We start from the raw sequence: 18,386 nt of genomic DNA on the forward strand, positions 1-18,386 counted from the left end.
GACAGTAGAAGGAGCATGTGCACGCAGTGCAAGAAGAGACACTAGATACCTGATACAAGAGATTATCTTATGGAGTGTTTGAGAACTTTAAATTTGCTCTTGCTGTCCTCCTTAGAAGAAAACTGTGTTGTAGCAGGATGATGTAAGGTTTAAAACTATAATACATAACATATTTTAAATATATTTCCTTGTGTCAGTTTTTGAGATATAGTTTTTTTTAAGAAAAGGAGTCCAAACAGTATACTCTTCCTAAAATAAGCAGTTAGTCATAGATACAAATTTGGCACACTTTCCCCAGTATAAGAACCCACTAGCATTGAGAACCCAAGGACCTTGGGGCATTACCCCCATTTTCTCTAGCTGTACCAATATGAATGTCTTTTTCTTACACACCCAAATCAAATTGGATCAACACAACTTTGACAGACTGGGCTGAGTGAGTTTAGACTGTGGTACAGATTGTTGTCAGCAGAACAAACCTCTGACACTTGGGACAGATTGTAATAAAGTTATTTCCTATAAGTATTGAGGGTTGAGTGTGAACTTTACTTACCCAGGTCCTCTGGGATGTACTTAGGGATATCCAGGAGTGACAGAAGAGGAAGAAGGGACCTATGAGTTGGCAATGCAGTTTATAAACCTAAGGCTGGAAAAAGCTGAGGAGAAGGCCACCGCCAACTGCATTGAAAGAGCTGGTAAAAGATCTTCAAGATTGCCCCTCTCCAAAGTGTCCTTGCCACACTATCAATGTTGTTGAGGATAAGGCAGCAGCCCCCTTATCAGGTTTCCTTCCAAGCAACCTTGGCCCTTTAACTTCTGTTTAGCTGTTAACCACAACAAGACAAAAGGTGAAGGGCCAAGGTTGCATGGAAGGAAACCTGATAAGGAGGCTGCTGCCTTATCCCCGACAGCATTAATTGTGTGGCAAGGACATCTTGAGTGCAGTTGCCTTCAGAAAGGAGGCCCTAACTCTGACCTGAAGTACCTGATGCATATGGGCCTGAGCCATGCTGCAAGGAGCACCTCAACAGGCCAGGTTTATTAATTCCCAAGTGGGGGTCAGCCTGCCTCAGAGCCACAGCTGTTATCCATGGGTAACCAACTGTTTGTATTCTGGACACAACTCCCACGTTTCAAAGAAAAACATAGTTCCCATGCATGTGGGCACCCACTAGAAATAGTAGTCTTAGTAGTGCCCCTGCAGGATGCCTTGACACAGGAAAAATATTTAGTAGACTAGACAACTTTTAACAATACAGTGGAGTGTGATAATGGTACATATTATGCATATGGGTCATAGGTGTGTACATGGGTGTGCCAGATGTGCCTGGCCACACCCTAATCACCCTGTGCGCATACCCCCCCCAACTGCCGGGTCCCAAGATTTTAATTAAATCACAGTGTCTTGGCAATCCAAGCTGTATCCCGAGGCCCAGTGGCGGGACATTGTTTTAGCTACAGCAACAGAGGAAATGTTGTTTGCTTATGTTGGAGAAGGGGGCGAGTACTAAAGGGTAACACAGGAATGAGGGAGGTGGGGCTATGATTGACTGTGGCTTTATACCAGGAAGGAAATGGGTACTTAAGGCCGACGCGGAAGTGTGGGCAGGTCTATAAGCCAATCACAGTCAATCATAGCCCCACCCTTTACTCTCTCTGCCATCCTTTGATACCCGATAAGCAAACCTCTGTAGCTGCCTGTGACAAGTGCAGCTGCAGGGGAGACACAGAAAAAGGAAAAAATGTACTTCTATTCTGCCTGGACTTTTCGCACTACTCAGGATACTGCAACTCCAGCTCTTCCCCTTCTTTTCCTATTCCCAGGTCCAGTAGGCGGGGCTACAAGTAGCTGTAATTTAGCCCCGCTTAAAGGACAAGGGAATAGGAGAAAGGGGTGAATAGCTGGAGCTGCAGTATCCTGAGTAATGTGAAAAGTCTAGGGAGAATGATAACAAAGGTAAGCAGTGCAGAGGTGAGAGAGAGGGTCTCTTACTATTGCACTCTGCACTCTGTGTCACTATTGACCTCTGAACTCTGTAGTAAGTGACTCAGAGCTCAGAGCTGACTCAGAGGTCAGTAGTAAGTGAAGTAGAGTTCAGGGGTCAGTAGTAAGTTAGGCAGAGTTCATTGGTCAGTAGTAAGTGAGGTGGAGTTAAGGGGTCAGTAGTAAGTGAGGCAGCGTTCAAGGGTCACTAGTAAGTGATGTCAAGTTCAGGAGTCAGTAGTAAGTGACGCGGAGTTCAGGGGTCATTAGTAAGTGAGGCGGAGTTCAGGGGTCAGTACTAAGTGAGAAGGAGATCAAAAGTCAGTAATAACAAACTTGCCAGCTTGGCTTTCAGACTAATGCAGTGCTGTTTTCTCACACCATGGGTACAGTGCAGTGTAGCTGTGGTTTTCACGTGGGTTAGATGCACTATGTCATGGACTTCTTTATCCTATGGTCTTGATGCGCTTTCGGAAAGTTTTTGTTTTCAGAAAGAGCACCAAAACTGCGGGATATAATAGAAGTCTATGGCAAAGGTCAACTAACCCACATGAAAACTGCAGGTACACTGTGCTGTAACCATGCAAACCATATAGCATCAGTGTGAATGCACCCTACTGAGGGGAGGGAAGACCAAAAGCATATTTTATGGGAACAGGAAGGCTTTTTTTTTAACCGTGCCCCTTTAAGCCCCTCCCACTGTAAAAACAATTTGGCCACACCCACTATTCAATGCAGATTTGAGGTGCACACCCTAATGTCATAGCTGCGCACATCTATGATATGGGTTAAGAGGAAGTGCTGCTCATGCAATTCCTCTCCAGCAGCATACAGTAACCACATCTGTAAGTTGCACATTACAAACATGTGCACATGTCTCTGTTTTGTTTTTTTACCTAGAAGATTACTTTGGAACTAATGCACATCAGATCCCCAAAGGAAGTCTCCCCCAATCAAAAAAAAGCATAGGCAGCATTATGGCCTCTCTATTTGGCTGTATACAGACAAAAGCTTACAGGACTTTGCCAAAAAAATAGTGACAAGAGAATATGATCATAATTTGAGACATATTCTCTAACCCACTGAATATAACCAAGCAAATTGTAGTTCAATAAAGTTCAAACTCTAAGCCATTGTATGCAGAGTACATTTTTTGTAATTGAGTGTACATGGCATTGAGAAACTACATTGTTGTACCATCTGTTCATACAACTTGGGGATAATAGATTGATTAATCTGAGGACAGGACACCAGTGTTCATCCCTTCCAAGAAGCCTTGTCCAGCTAGAGAATAGCCTGTAGTTACATTACGGCTCTCTAGTAAATTTGCAGTGACAGTGGTAGCAATGTAAGCCTGTTTTCCATGGTGTGATGAGGAGCAAGAAAGAATTTAAATTCAAGCAATTGCTTTGGGTTTTCAACTTTGTAAAAAATCTGCACTCGGGGTACATCACCAGCTGGATACCACACCCTGGTACTAGGCATTTAACAGAAAACAAATAAACAAACAGTGCAGCAATCAAAAATACACGTGAAAATTTTATTTTTGTAAAGATGATGCTAGCTTAGCTGTTTTCAATACCCAATAAGGCTAATTATGACCACCAAACTTAGACTAGAGAAGTAAATTAGCTTGTGACTTTATACATAAAAGAAAGACATGTCCATCAAGTGTCCAAAGAGTAATTATTATATGTAGTGAAGATATCAGTCCTACACGCTCCCTGATGGGAGCTGAAATTGCAAAGATAGCCAAAGTGACACCTTTCACTCTTATATAATGCTTACTAGAATGCACTTAGACTAGAGAAGTAAATTAGCTTGTGACTTTATACATAAAAGAAAGACATGTCCATCAAGTGTCCAAAGAGTAATTATTATATGTAGTGAAGATATCAGTCCTACACGCTCCCTGATGGGAGCTGAAATTGCAAAGATAGCCAAAGTGACACCTTTCACTCTTATATAATGCTTACTAGAATTAGTGAATCAGAATTAGAATTAGAATCAGTGATCAATAAACACTCATTAACACACTGGAGCCAACATCATGGAATGGGATGTGTTTATTGACCACTCTTATTAGGGGGTCACAAGCATTCTGGTATGCCTTGCAATAGAGTGAAAGGTCTCACCTTAGCTATCTTTGAAGTTTCAATTGCTATAGGTGTTGTGCTTGGCAGCAAGGAGTATTATTACCTAAAAGAGCTCTTAGTTACATAGTTACATAGTAGGTGAGGTCTAAAAAAGACACAAGTCCATCAAGTCCAACCTATGTGTGTGATTATATGTTAGTATTACCTTGTATATCTCTGTATGTTGTGGTCATTCAGGTGCTTATCTAATAGTTTCTTGAAACTATCGATGCTCCCCGCTGAAACCACTGCCTGTGGAAGGGAATTCCACATCCTTGACGCTCTTTCAGTAAAGAACCCTCTACGTAGATTAAGGTTAAACCTCTTCTCTTCTAATTTTAATGAGTGGTTAAACTCCCATTTACAAAATAGTTATATCCCTATTGTGGGGTCCCCAGTACGGTATTTGAAAATTGAAATAATATCCCCTTTCAAGCGTCTCTTCTCCAGAGAGAATAAGTTCAGTGCTCGTAATCTTTCCTCATAATTAATATCCTCCAGACCCTTTATTAGCTTTGTTGCCCTTCTTTGTACTCCCTCTATTTCCAGTACATCCTTCCTGAGGACTGGTGCCCAGAACTGGAAAGTATGCATAAGGTGTGGCCGGACCAGAGTCTTGTAGAGCGGGAGAATTATCGTTTTATCCCTGGAATGAATCCCCTTTTTAATGCATGCCAATATTCTGTTTGCTTTGTTAGCAGCAGCTTGGCACTGCATGCCGTTACTGAGCCTATCATCTACTAGGACCCCCAGGTCCTTTTCCATCCTAGATTCCCCCAGAGGTTCTCCCTCCCAGTGTATAAATTGCATTCATGCCACCCAAATGTATTATTTTACAGTAATGCTGCTTTAGGCTTTTACGCAGAGTGTGTCAGACCTGGGACAAGTATCCGACACAGGCAAGGAATAGCGGTAGCATTGGAAGATGAGCTAAGTTCTGGAAATTATTCACGTTGCTTTATGACTCAGAGGTAGGGCTGTCACCTTCCAAGCACACATTAAAAGCATGGTTATATTTCAGTAAATGACACACTATCACACTATTCTGTGGGAGAGACAAATTAGCCAATAGAAAACCCTTCCACTTCTACCACCTCTCTGTATGGATCACGTAAAAACATCCTCTGTTGCAGATGATGGTATTGGCAAATATTCCCTGTTTAACCTATATTTCGCTCTGGCTAATGTTTACATTTAAAACTATGTAGTGTATATGTGCATAGTGTATACTGTTTTAACAAATACCCTATTTAGAGTTTTATTATAGGGCTACAAATGAACCAAATGTTAATTTTTTAACATTTCTAAATGGATTCATTATTTATTTTTATTTTTTTAGGTAATATTTTTACTGTAATAGTTCCTTACAGTTATAGTGTTAAACAGAAGCACATTTTCTCCTTCAGCCTGCAGTAGCACCTGCAGGGTGAAGAAGTTTTTTTTTTGATCACATAAGCAGAAATCATCATGGTTTCCAATTATTAATGGATCTTTAGCTTTAGCTTTCAGTGAAGTATGGCATGACAGATAACACTGTGAGGAATGAAAATTCACTGTACCTCAGTATGGGGATCCTTGGACTGTGGGGATCCTTGGACTGTGGATACCAAGCAAACTGCTCCCCGCCCCCAATAACTTAAAGTGGTATTAAACCCACAGCCAAACAAATGTTTGTAATACATCTTACCAGATGTGGTGGCTGCATTGATTTTTGTTTTGTTAGACTTGTTTTCCTTTATTTTTCACCTGGTGAACCTGCGATTAAGTTCTTTTGAAGCAGAGCTAAACTCTAAGATACTTACCTGTACTTCAACAGTCCAACATCCCTCTCCAGCATTTTTTTTTATGGCTTCTTCCAGGTGCCGGACTGTGACTGTCTTCATTGGCCAGAACAGGGTGACGTCATTTTTGCACATGTGCAGGAGTGTGATCATCCCATCATACAAGTGCTGTGTACATTCTAAAGAAGACTGCAAGCAGGCAGGTAGGTTTCTTTTATTGAAGAAGAGACTTTGCATGTCTCTTCTGCAATAAAAAAAAACCTTCCTGCTTGCAGTTTTTTAAAGTAGGACTTTAGTTCTGCTTTAGCAGACCAAGCTGTCCAGAAAAAGTGAATAACAAAAATATGCAAAACAATGTCTTCTGCTCTTCTGGCAATCCCCTGACAGCGGGAGGTACCCGCGCATAATGTGTTCATGAGCCAGGTTGTGTGCACCCATACTCTCTCCTCACAGGAGTTTGACCCTCAGTGTCTGCTGTGAAAGCAGGGAGTAGGGATAGCAGGAGACAGGTGTTTAGGGACAGAGGGAGGTAGGAAAGATAGTGGGGTGTTTTTTATGCAAAAAATGCCTTTAGGTAAAAAAAAAACTTTTAGACCACCACTTTAAGGATTGCTAAGCAGCAATATATTTTATTACATTTTTGTTTTTAGGTTTAATACCACTTTAAGAAGAATGTATTTTAATGATTTTTTAGATAAACTTATAAATAATAATATTTGTTTTAATGTTTTAAAATAATGTATATATGTAAATAGAGGCAGACATGCTTGTTACATAAGTGCTAATCAATAGTTCTGCTCTGTTGCTTTTTCTAACAATGGAAATCTATGTCATAGTAACCTAAATATCTATATGAAAATGTTTGTGTTAGCCTTGATAGTAAATTGATGTCTGCCATCATGGTAGAATCAGATAATAGGACTACAGTGAAAAGGCAGCAACCAATGCAAAACTTTGCAAGTAGTGATTCTGTGTCTTCCATTTACAAAAATGTTCATATGCTAAATATATTCTGTATGCATGCAATCTGGAAAATATACTGAGCAGTCAAATGTATTCCACTTCACATAATATCCTCATTATGTTGTGTAATTTTAATGTGTAACTTCATATGTAACCATTATGTCTTTATTATGATTTCTTTTTTGCAGTTTCCATGCACATATTGAGGAATGTGTAAAACAAATGGGAGAAATTCTTAGTCAGGTTAAAGGGACTGGAAATGTGCCTGCCAGTAATTGCAGCAGTGTAGCCCAGGATGCTGATAATGTATTACAACCTATACTGGACCCACTAGACAGCAAGTAAGAAAATAATTCAAAATAAATATTACAGATGCTTATAAGCAAATAAAGTAAGATGTACCAGAAAACAATTGCATTTATATTGTTAGATGTCAATAAATGTTAAGCTATAATAATAATAATAATAATAAATATTTGGGGGCAAATGTATACAGCAGTAAATGTGACATTCACCAAACATTCACAGATGGTTAATCAATCCGTTTAATTCTAATTACACACAAGAGTAAACATTTGGTAATAATAATAATAATAATAATAATAAATATTTTGAGGCAAATGTTATACAGCAAATGTATACAGCAGTAAATGTGGCATTCACCAAACACTCACAGGTGGGTAATCAATCCGTTTAATTCAAATTACACACAAGAGTAAAAATTTGGTAAATGTTATACAGCAAATGTATACAGCAGTAAATGTGACGTTCACCAAACATTCACAGGTGGTTAATCAATCTGTTTAATTCCAATTACACACAAGAGTAAACATTTGGTAAATGTTGCATTCACTGTTTTAGGGTTCATTCACACCAGATGTGGTGGCACTGCATTGGGAGGCTATTCCAGCGCAGTCCCACTGCATGACAAGACAAATTGGCTTGTTTCCTGTGTGCCCAGTTCACACCACTGTCTCACATGGTGGACAGTTGAACTTTATGAAGTGTCTGTAAGACCGCACACTAAAGTTAATTTAAAAAAAGCACCCATTTAAAGAAAAGAAATGAACAGTGCTATGCGACGAGATCAGCACATTGGAACTGCAGCGATCCCACTGCATTGTAACACAGCATCCATTATGAATTAGCCTTATAAATATGCCTCAGAGGTCTATGTATATGTGTTTTTTATATATCATAAGATTACTGAGCTTTGGGTTTGCCTAACTTATCACACTCTATTCAGTAATGCAGGAGATGTCAGTTAGTAATATAACTCCAACCAGTCAAGATCTATCTTTTTTTCCTTGGTAACCATTTACTTTGTCATTGAATTAGATTTGTAGATTTCCTCTCACTTTCGGTTGTCTCCCTGCGTTTGTAAGTAGGAGTCATTTGTAAGTCGGGGGGCCACCGGTAATGATTATAAACTTAAGTGTAGAGAAATAATATTAAATTGTTTTATATGTTAGTACAGAATTGAATTTAAATTAGATAAATAATTAAAAACTATTAATAAAATCGTGAATTCTGACATGCTGGTGTTATAGAACTGCCAAGAAAATGTTAATGTAGATCATGCATTTTTATTTAATATTAATTATTATTAGAAGTAGTTTTACCATTAACCTTATTAATTATTTGTCACAAGTATTATTATTAACATCTCACCTGGAACTGTTTCCACTTACGCTGCAGCCTATCAAAAGCCTTAGTTGCCAATAAATAGATCTTTTTTTGATTTTTAAAGCACCAAATCCAAAAAAAGAAGATGCTACTACATATTGTTATATAGTTAGGGGAGTTGAAAAAGATACAAGTCTATTAAGTTCAACCTAATTGTTGAAATGGAAATCTACATAATTACCCATTTCTCCTTTAATTTTCCTCTTTTCTTCTTAGTCTTACCCTGTTTGCTAAAATTTGTGAAAAGACTGTTTTGAAACGCGTTTTGAAGGAGCTATGGAAACTAGTGATGAACACAATGGAAAAAACAATTGTACTACCACCACTAACAGACCAGACGGTGAGTTCCAGCATGTTCCAGATTAGAAAAGTGAACATTAATAATACTTACAGTGTTCAAATATGTTTCAAATCGGCTTTTTTTTTAAATATGGTAGTCATTTTGTTCCATGAAAAGTATACTAATTGCTTTATTTTTTATCACACCATGGTGTGCCTATTTATTCACAAAATTGGAAGGAAGTTAAAGGTTAATGACTGCATTCAAATCTTGATAGTTCTTAAACTGAAAGGCAGTAAAATAAAATAAAACTTAACAATACTATACCTGATAAATCTTTGACTGTACTGTATTTGATGTAGAGCTTACATTTTATTGGTTGTAATTGTACACAATAGTATTACTGACACTGACCTGTCAAATCTGCTGTACTAAGCTAGAAATGTTTTACATTGGTAGAGTTGTAGCATTACCCAACAATAATCGCATTACCCTGCTCCCTAAAAAGAAACAACTGGGAACGTTTACAGTGTTTACTGATTTACCCAGCTAAGTGAATGAGACTACCTGTAGTAATCCTGCCAATTGTGACCATGTAGAAATGCGGTCTATGTGTGCACTACCACTTCAGCAGAAGCTACCCAGCTAACCAGTCTCGGGAAAAAGATTTATCTGAAATGGATTTTAAATAAGTATTGTTTTTCAAGATGAGACTAGGGCTAGCCAAACATTTAAAGAAAAAAAGATTGCACAACAAAATTCTGGAAGCAAGTCATAAAGATTAGTATCACTGTAATCGCAATTATAATTAATATAACATAATATTATAAATATGTACCATGTTTTATTATTTATTATTACATATACACTGCATATACACCATATAAATACTTTCAAGTGTACAAATGCATTACATGAATGATGTGTATTTGGTACACTTGTGTGAGTGCAAAAAAAGCAGCATGCATGTATATGATAAGATCTTTTGGCAGCAAATTTTTTACCCACTACAAGTCTACACCTAGCCATCCTGGGAAGATTTTCTAATTCTTGTTTAACTTTGTTTTAAGGTGATGCCTCATGTTCTGTTTTTTTACATAAATTATACCACTTCTGACTAGATGATAGTTACTTAGAAAACAATAGTCATAAAGAAAATCTGTACTGAGAATATATAGAGGCTGCCACTGCTACATTCACTGACATAAAACATCTATGCAGATAACGACCTCTGATTCCACTTTTACTTTTCTGGTATGCAATATTGTTCAGGCTTTTGTCTTATAAATTTGTGAATTCAGGCAGCTTGCATATTCAAATTGAGGTCTGCAATAGCAATATCTATATCCCCTTAGTACAGGTTTCCTTTAAACGCTCTATTGTGATATCCCAGATGGACTAACCACTTTCATAGAGAGCTGATGGGTAAAGATGGGGTAACTTTTCTAATTCCCTGACTAGAGCTATTACCATTTAAACTATTCAGCTAATGGCCTATTTATTTGGTAATAGCTATATCCTTAGTAATGATACCTAAGCTTTTGGAGTGGTCATACAAGACTTTCTTTTTATGGAAATATGTTTCTTACTCATTCAGTACAGGGCACATGATCTTTAGTCATTAATCATGAGATATATGCAGGTACCCTCAGGTGACTGGACACTGGCAAAAAAGGAAAAGTGCAGGGAAATCCCATATGTAACCCCTCCTACTTCCAGCAACCTTAGTTTTCAGCTAGATAATGAACATTTTTCTACTTAGAGAAGCTTGCCTCTTTTATGTGGATGTTTTGTTGTTTTACCTCTATCAATATTTCTGGCAGCATTGTAGCCACTGCAGCCCCTTTCTGCAGCTTCTTGATCGGTTGACTACTCGGCAAGGCCTTAAAGAACCATACCCAAACTCTGCTTCTAGAGCATAAAGGATTCTGCATTTATAATTTACTTCTGGAACATGCGGAGGACTGGCTTAGCATTTCTCCTTCAGTTAATCAGCACAGTGGTCCAAGGATGCTACCTGCTACAGCTGCTAAGAATGCCTGGCACAGATGGTATTAACCCTTCTCAGCTCACTAAAACTGTTGGAATACCCCTTTGAGGACATTGTCACACCACACATGTAAGATTTTAAGCTGAAAGGTGCCATGTCAGGGGGCCTCACCGCCTTTCACTCAGCTAATAGTTTGGGGGCCATGGACATTGACCTTTTCTGCTTTGCAGTGGTTTGTGAGTGAGCTTTGAGGAGACTTTTGGTACACAGCCTGTCAACTTTGTCATGCACATCTATTAACCTTCCTGCACTGCAAGGGTTTTTGCATATCCCTTGTTTGTAATGTATCATTGTTTTTTCTGTAGAGAGTCTCATGGTGATCTAGTCACACATGGTTATTCCCCTAATTCTTGGTAGTGCGTCTGTGAGTGAAACTTATTGGTAATGTCTCACTGTTTGTTCTATGATGACCTAGTCAGGCACAGCCAATTTAGTTCCCTGCTCTCCAGTAGTTTTTGTTTTACTCTTATGGACAATGTCTCACTGTATACTGTTTTTGCAGTCGTCTGTGCTGATCTTGTTATGCACAACCATTACACTGCTGCTTTGCAGTGGTTTGTGAAGTGACCCTTGTCGATAATGTGTACAGTGTACTATTTGCACAGTGGCCTGTGGTAACCTATTATTCCAAAATGGCTCAAAAGTGATATGGTCCAGAACTATTTAGACAGAATAAAGGTGGATAAAGCACCTGGACCAGATGGCATCCACCCACAGATCCTAAAATAATTGGGCTCTGTCATTTTAAAGCCATTGTTTCGAATTTTTAGGGACTCGTCAATGACTGAAATGGTACCACTGGATTGGTGAGGGGCCAATGTGGTGCCCATATTTAAAAAGGGATCGACGTCTTTACCAAGTAACTATAGACCTGTTCGTTTAACTTCTATAGACAGGAAGATACTGGAGAGTTTAATAAAAGACCACATAGAAGAGTTCTTGCTGAAAAAAAATATTTTAGGCAACAGACAGCATGGATTCATGAAAGACAGAAGTTATCAAACAAACCCGATTTCTTTTTATGAGGAGGTAAGTAAAACCTTGGAGAGAGGGGTGGCTGTAGACATAGCATACTTGGATTTAGCAAAAGTGTTTGACACAGTTCCCCACACATGGCTAATGTGTAAGGTAAAGTCTACAGGCTTGTAAATGGATAGAACACTGCCTAAAAAAAACTAATTCAGAGAGTAGTGGTTAATGATTCTTACTCTGAATGGTCTACGGTTATCAGTGGTGTACCCCAAGGTTCAGTGTTGGGACCCTTACTTTTTAATACATTTATAAATGATATAGGGTCTGGGATTAAAAGTACAATTTCTCTCTTTGCAGATGACACCAAGCTATGCAGTGGATTAACGTCCTTACAGGATGTCTCCAATCTACAAGCCAACCTCAATTCACTGTCTAATTGGGCAACTAATTGGCAAATGAGGTTTAATGTTGATAAATGTAACATTATGCACTTGGGGGCTAAGAATATGCATGCATCATACATACTAGGGGGAATAAAACTGGGGGAATCCACAGTGGAGAAGGATCTGGGGGTTTTGGTAGATCATAAGCTCAATAATAGCATGCATAGCCAAGCTGCGGTTTGCAAAGCTGGCAACGTCCTTTCTTGTATTAAGAAAGGTATGGACTCCAGAGAGAGAGATATAATTTTGCCCCTGTACAAATCATTAGTAAGACCTCATCTGGAATATGCAGTTCTGTTTTGAGCAGTTCTCAAAAAGGATTTTGGGGAACTGGAGAAAGTGCAGAGAAGGGCAACCAAACTGATAAGAGGCATGGAGGAGCTCAGCTATGAGGAAAGATTAGAGGAACTGAATTTATTCTCTCTTGAGAAAGGGAGATTAAGTGGGGTTATGATTAACATGTACAAATACATAAGTGGTCCATATAGGGGACTTGGTATTGAGTTATTAACTTTAAGGTCATCACAGAGGACAAGCGGGCACTCTTTACATTTAAAGGAAAAAAGATTTCCTCTCCAAATACAAAAAGGTTTCTTCACAGTAAGGCCGCGTACACACGCGCGGACTGTTTGCCCAACCTTGTTCGTCAAACAGTTTCGGCAAACAGTCCGCTCAAAATTTGCATGAGCGGACTTGCCCACACACGAGCGGACTGTTTGACGAACAAGGTTGGGCAAACAGTTCGCTCAACTTTTGAAATGAACGGACTCGCCCACGTAAGGAGGAGGCAAATCCGCCCATTTCGAGCGCGTGTACAGGTAGGCGGGGCCCGCGAAGGAGACTTCGCGGGCTCCGCCGCCTGGAATGGGCTTAAAGGGGAACCCCAACGCCGAAAAAAATCGGCGTGGGGGTTCCCCCAAAGTCCACACCAGACCCTTGTCCGAGCACGCTACCCGGCCGGCCAGGAAAGGGGGCGAGCGAGCGCGCCCCCCCTCCTGAGCCGTACCAGGCCGCGTGCCCTCAACATGGGGGGGTGCCTTGGGGAAGGGGGGGCCGCGCGGCCCCCCACCCCAAAGCACCTTGTCCCCATGTTGATGAGGACAAGGGCCTCTTCCCGACAACCCTGGCCGTTGGTTGTCGGGGTCTGCGGGCGGGGGGCTTATCGGAATCCGGGAGCCCCCTTTAAGAAGGGGGCCCCCGGATACCGGCCCCCCACCCTATGTGAATGAGTATGGGGTACAATGTACCCCTACCCATTCACCTGTGAAATAAAGTACAAAAAAAAAACACAACACAGGGAAAAAATATTTTATTGCACAGCTCCGGGGGTCTTCCGTCTTCGGGGGTCTTCTCGCCGGACTCCTCCGCTATGTGTGTGTAGCTCTTTTACTAGCGGAGGAGTCCGGCTTTCTTCCTCCCCGCCGCCGCCCTCTTCTCCCGACTTCGGGGGTCTTGTCCCCCTCTTCGGTTCTTCTGCCGGGCCACCGCGCCTGGTCCGGTGGCCCGGTCTTCTGTCGCCGTCTTCCGTTCTTCTGTCGCCGCCTTCGGTTCTTCTGCCGGGCCACCGCGCCTTCTTGTAGCTCTTTTACAGGCGGTGGCCCGGTCTTCTGTCGCCGCTGTCGTCGTCGCCGCCGCCGCCGCCTTCCGTTCTTGTTCTTCTTCTTGTTGTTCTTCTTCTTCTCCTGGAGATGTTGACTCGACGAGCTCTCCGGCCGGAATGCCAGGGACACGCTCCGCTGCCACTTATATAGTGACAATGGGGCGGTGTCACATGGTATATGTCACATGGGTTGGTCACATGGGTTGATGTCACATGGGGACTATGACATCGTAAGGGGGCGGGGTCACCATGTGACCAACCCATGTGACATATACCATGTGACACCGCCCCATTGTCACTATATAAGTGACCGCACAGCGCGGCTCTGGCATTCCGGCCGGAGAGCTCGTCGAGTCAACATCTCCAGGAGAAGAAGAAGAAGAACAAGAAGAAGAACAAGAACGGAAGGCGGCGGCGGCGGCGGCGACGACGACAGCGGCGACAGAAGACCGGGCCACCGCCTGTAAAAGAGCTACAAGAAGGCGCGGTGGCCCGGCAGAAGAACCGAAGGCGGCGACAGAAGAACGGAAGACGGCGACAGAAGACCGGGCCACCGGACCAGGCGCGGTGGCCCGGCAGAAGAACCGAAGAGGGGGACAAGACCCCCGAAGTCGGGAGAAGAGGCCGGCGGCGGGGAGGAAGAAAGCCGGACTCCTCCGCTAGCAAAAGAGCTACACACAGATAGCGGAGGAGTCCGGCGAGAAGACCCCCGAAGACGGAAGACCCCCGGAGCTGTGCAATAAAATACTTTTTCCATGTGTTGTGTTTTTTTTTGTACTTTATTTCACAGGTGAATGGGTAGGGGTACATTGTACCCCATACTCATTCACATAGGGTGGGGGGCCGGTATCCGGGGGCCCCCTTCTTAAAGGGGGCTCCCGGATTCCGATAAGCCCCCCGCCCGCAGACCCCGACAACCAACGGCCAGGGTTGTCGGGAAGAGGCCCTTGTCCTCATCAACATGGGGACAAGGTGCTTTGGGGTGGGGGGGCCCGCGCGGCCCCCCCTTCCCCAAGGCACCCCCCATGTTGAGGGCACGCGGCCTGGTACGGCTCAGGAGGGGGGGCGCGCTCGCTCGCCCCCCTTTCCTGGCCGGCCGGGTAGCGTGCTCGGAGAAGGGTCTGGTGTGGACTTGGGGGGAACCCCCACGCCGATTTTTTTCGGCGTTGGGGTTCCCCTTTAAGCCCATTCCAGGCGGCGGAGCCCGCGACGTTTCCTTCGCGGGCCCCGCCTACCTGTACACGCGCTCGAAATGGGCGGACTTTCCGAGCGGGAACAGTCCGCTCATTTCGAAAGTACAGCGGACAGGCCCACACACGGGCGGACTGTTCGCTCAAACACAGTTTCAGCGGACAGTTTTTCGGAATTTCCGAAAGACTTTGTCCGTCCAACTGTCCGCTGAAACTGTCCGCTGAAAGCCCACACACGAGCGGACTGTCCGCCCAAACACTGTTCAGCGGACAAGGTTGGGCGAACAGTCCGCCCGTGTGTACGCGGCCTAAGAGCTGTGAAAATGTAGAATAGACTCCCTCCAGAGGTGGTTCTGGCAAGCTCAATAGATTACTTTAAAAAAAAGCCTGGATTCTTTTCTAAATGTACATAATATAATTGGGTACTAACATTTATAGGTCATTTTGATCCAGGGAAAATCCAATTGCCTCTCGGGGGATCAGGAAGAAGTTTTTTCCCCTGCTGTAGCAAATTGGAGCATATTTTGCTGGGGTTTTTCACTTTCCTCTAGATCAACTGTGTGATTTTTTTGTTCGGTTGAACTTGATGGACTTGTATCTTTTTAAACCTGACTATGTAACCTGTTCACAGACATTAATCCTTCTACAGTGGTCGTGAGTATCCTATGTGGTTCTGTCTCACTTGTATATCAATCATTTTTACAGTATATTACTTGGACCTAGTCAAACAAGGCATTGACCACTGCTGTTTTGCAGTTGGTCTATGAGTGATAAGGATGTTCTGTCACACTAGTGTACTGTTTGGACAGCAGAATATGCTGCACTCATCACAGAGGACCTTTAACTCTGCCTGTTTTACTGTTAATCTGTGAGTATCAGTAGTTGGTAATGTCTTACTTACACAATGTTGGTGGCCTCCGGTGACCTAGTTTCAGCGTCTATTGTCCCCCCTGCCTAGCAGTGGGCTCATCCCTTGTGGGTATAGTTTCACCTACATACTCTTATTTTATATGTTATGCTTAGGGTGCTTTAGCCACAAACGGTCTTTGTCTCCTTCTGCACACTGGTTAGTCCTTACACTGCGCTTCAACACTATATGGTGTGGCGGTCTATGTTGACCTAGTCACGGTCAGCCTCTCAGGATTGTTCATGTGAGTGTTGTAATAAAGAGCAGCATTTAACAACCTGTTGTCTGAGAAAGAGGCAAGATTACTTACCTTCTTTGGCTGTGGATTTATGCTAATAGAGCCTATGTTTTGCTGCTGCGCTCTGCTGTCTTACTTTTGCTTAAGCCGCTGGGTTCACGATATTTGCTTGCTGGCATTCCTTGCTCTGTTTTATGCTCATCTGTTACAGTTTTATGCTTAAGTGGATGTTTATGAACTACAGATGAGCTACAGATGATTCTACTGTGTAAATTTATACAGTCAGCAACTTGTCAGGCCCCCTGGCCCAATAAGCTAGTAATTTTACAGACCAATCACATACCAGTATTTTTAATCATCTGTTGTAACATTGCGGTAGACCTAAGAACCTATCATTTAGGATTAGGGCGGAATGACTTTTAACTTGCATGTTTAACTAACTCGGAGTTGAATTAGTCACACTAGGCTATTACCCCTTCTGCTCAGCAGTTGATCTTTGAGTCACCTTTTCTGTTGCTGACTCACTTATGGACATATGTAGGATGGCTCTGGTGACCTGGTCAAAAGTAACCTTGCCCCTTCTTTGTTAGCGAGCTTTGGATAATCTGGTCTCACTCAGTCATCTATTACTCCTGCCCGGCAGCTGGGACTTGATTCTCCCCTATTCATGGTCATCATGCCATGTGGGTCAGCTCCACTTGTGTAAATGGTGATCAGTCCATCTCTCCTTTCTTCCAGAATCTATATCTAGAGATAACGTATTAATTTAGATGTATTGGTATGTAGGAAGGTTCAATCTTTGGCCATATCTCCTATCCTGGAGTTATTAGCATTGCCTATTCTTGTCTACTCTGATTCTTTAGAAGGTCTCTTCCTAATAATTATCCCAGGGCTTTCAGACATCAGTCTAAATTCCCTGTACACATGGTCAGACTTTCAGATGGAAAATGTGCGATTGGACTGTGTTCTCGGAAATTCTGATCCTGTGTGGGCTCCATCTGACTTTTTCCGTCGGAATTTGCGACACACAAAGTTTGAGATCTTGATCTAAAATTTTCCGACAACAAAATCCGTTTTCAATGGTTCAAAGGTTCAATGGGGAACCTTTGAACCATTGAAAACGTCATTTATGCTGAAACGCGTCTGGAAGGGCATGCAGTAACATCTCCACGCCATACGAGAGGAGGATGGGCTCCCAAAATTGCTGACCGGCTTGTTGTTATGCTATTTTGATAAATTTTTGATGTAAGTACATTTTGTTTATTTATTAAAATTGGTGAATGATTTTACACTATGGGCAGTTTCTCTTTCTTTTGAGCATACCCATTGCCATTAAAGTACGATATTGCAGAGCACCGTAGCGGCTTGCCATGTATGAAGTCTCGCCCCTGAGAGAGTAAAGACACCTGGTATAAGCGAGAGGTTGCAGTTGGATTTATCTTAAACGCTCCTTACGCTTTACCATCTGATAAGCGCAATCTTGTTTCGGTGGTTGGGCACTTTCTTTTATAAACATGTGTGGAGTCACCGTGGTGCATTTATATTAAGTTAAAGAGTGTGGACTTTCATTATGCAAAATAAGTGAAGGACTTTTTGCCAGTTATAATACTATTTAATGAACGACAATTGGGATAGTTTTACTGATTCATGTAATGTTTATTGGCGGAGCTCTATATTTGCCCTTTATGTTTATTGTGTGTGTATCCCACAGTTGAGCAGCAGCCTAGAGATTCATTTATCTCTTATTTATATATAGAGGTCTAGCAGGTTTTTTTTCCCTTTTTCCATAAATCATCCATTGGCCACCACATGACAGGTGAACTTGAGCAGTTTGAAATGTTGAATACACATCACCTATCAAACCCTTTTTAGAACAGGAAGAGGATAAGGCCATTGTAAGAAGAGAAGATGGGTTATAGTTCAATGAATAAGAAGCCGCTTGGCACTGTAATGCATGGCAGAGTTGAAGGTATTAAAAAAACATTTGGTAGAACCTATCCACCAATGTAGGGAAGGGTAGTAATACATTCTTGTCATATAATTGGTGTAAATATAATATCCCTGCTTTCTTCCAGTTTTCAAAGCCCTGAAACTTGGCAAGTTCTGGTAAATTTGAGTTCCCAGACAGATTCCCACAAACAATGAAAATAGCAACTG

General features: G+C 41.9%; 1 protein-coding gene across 15 annotated transcripts in view; it reads left to right on the forward strand.

Annotated features, from left to right (window-relative positions):
- The window catches only part of UNC13A (unc-13 homolog A), a 308,976-nt gene that overhangs the window by 214,580 nt on the left and 76,010 nt on the right, over window positions 1-18,386 (forward strand). For all 15 annotated transcript variants that reach the window (XM_077475833.1, XM_077475836.1, XM_077475835.1 and 12 more), the window contains 2 exons: window positions 7,052-7,204; window positions 8,766-8,889. In XM_077475833.1, the coding sequence (XP_077331959.1) occupies window positions 7,052-7,204; window positions 8,766-8,889 (277 nt within the window). The remainder of the gene's footprint in view (window positions 1-7,051; window positions 7,205-8,765; window positions 8,890-18,386) is intronic.

Source organism: Lithobates pipiens, unplaced genomic scaffold (assembly GCF_037356315.1).
Source record: "Lithobates pipiens isolate NorthernLeopardFrog02 unplaced genomic scaffold, aLitPip1_a1.2 Scaffold_13, whole genome shotgun sequence".
In the NCBI taxonomy this organism is placed as follows: domain Eukaryota; kingdom Metazoa; phylum Chordata; class Amphibia; order Anura; family Ranidae; genus Lithobates; species Lithobates pipiens.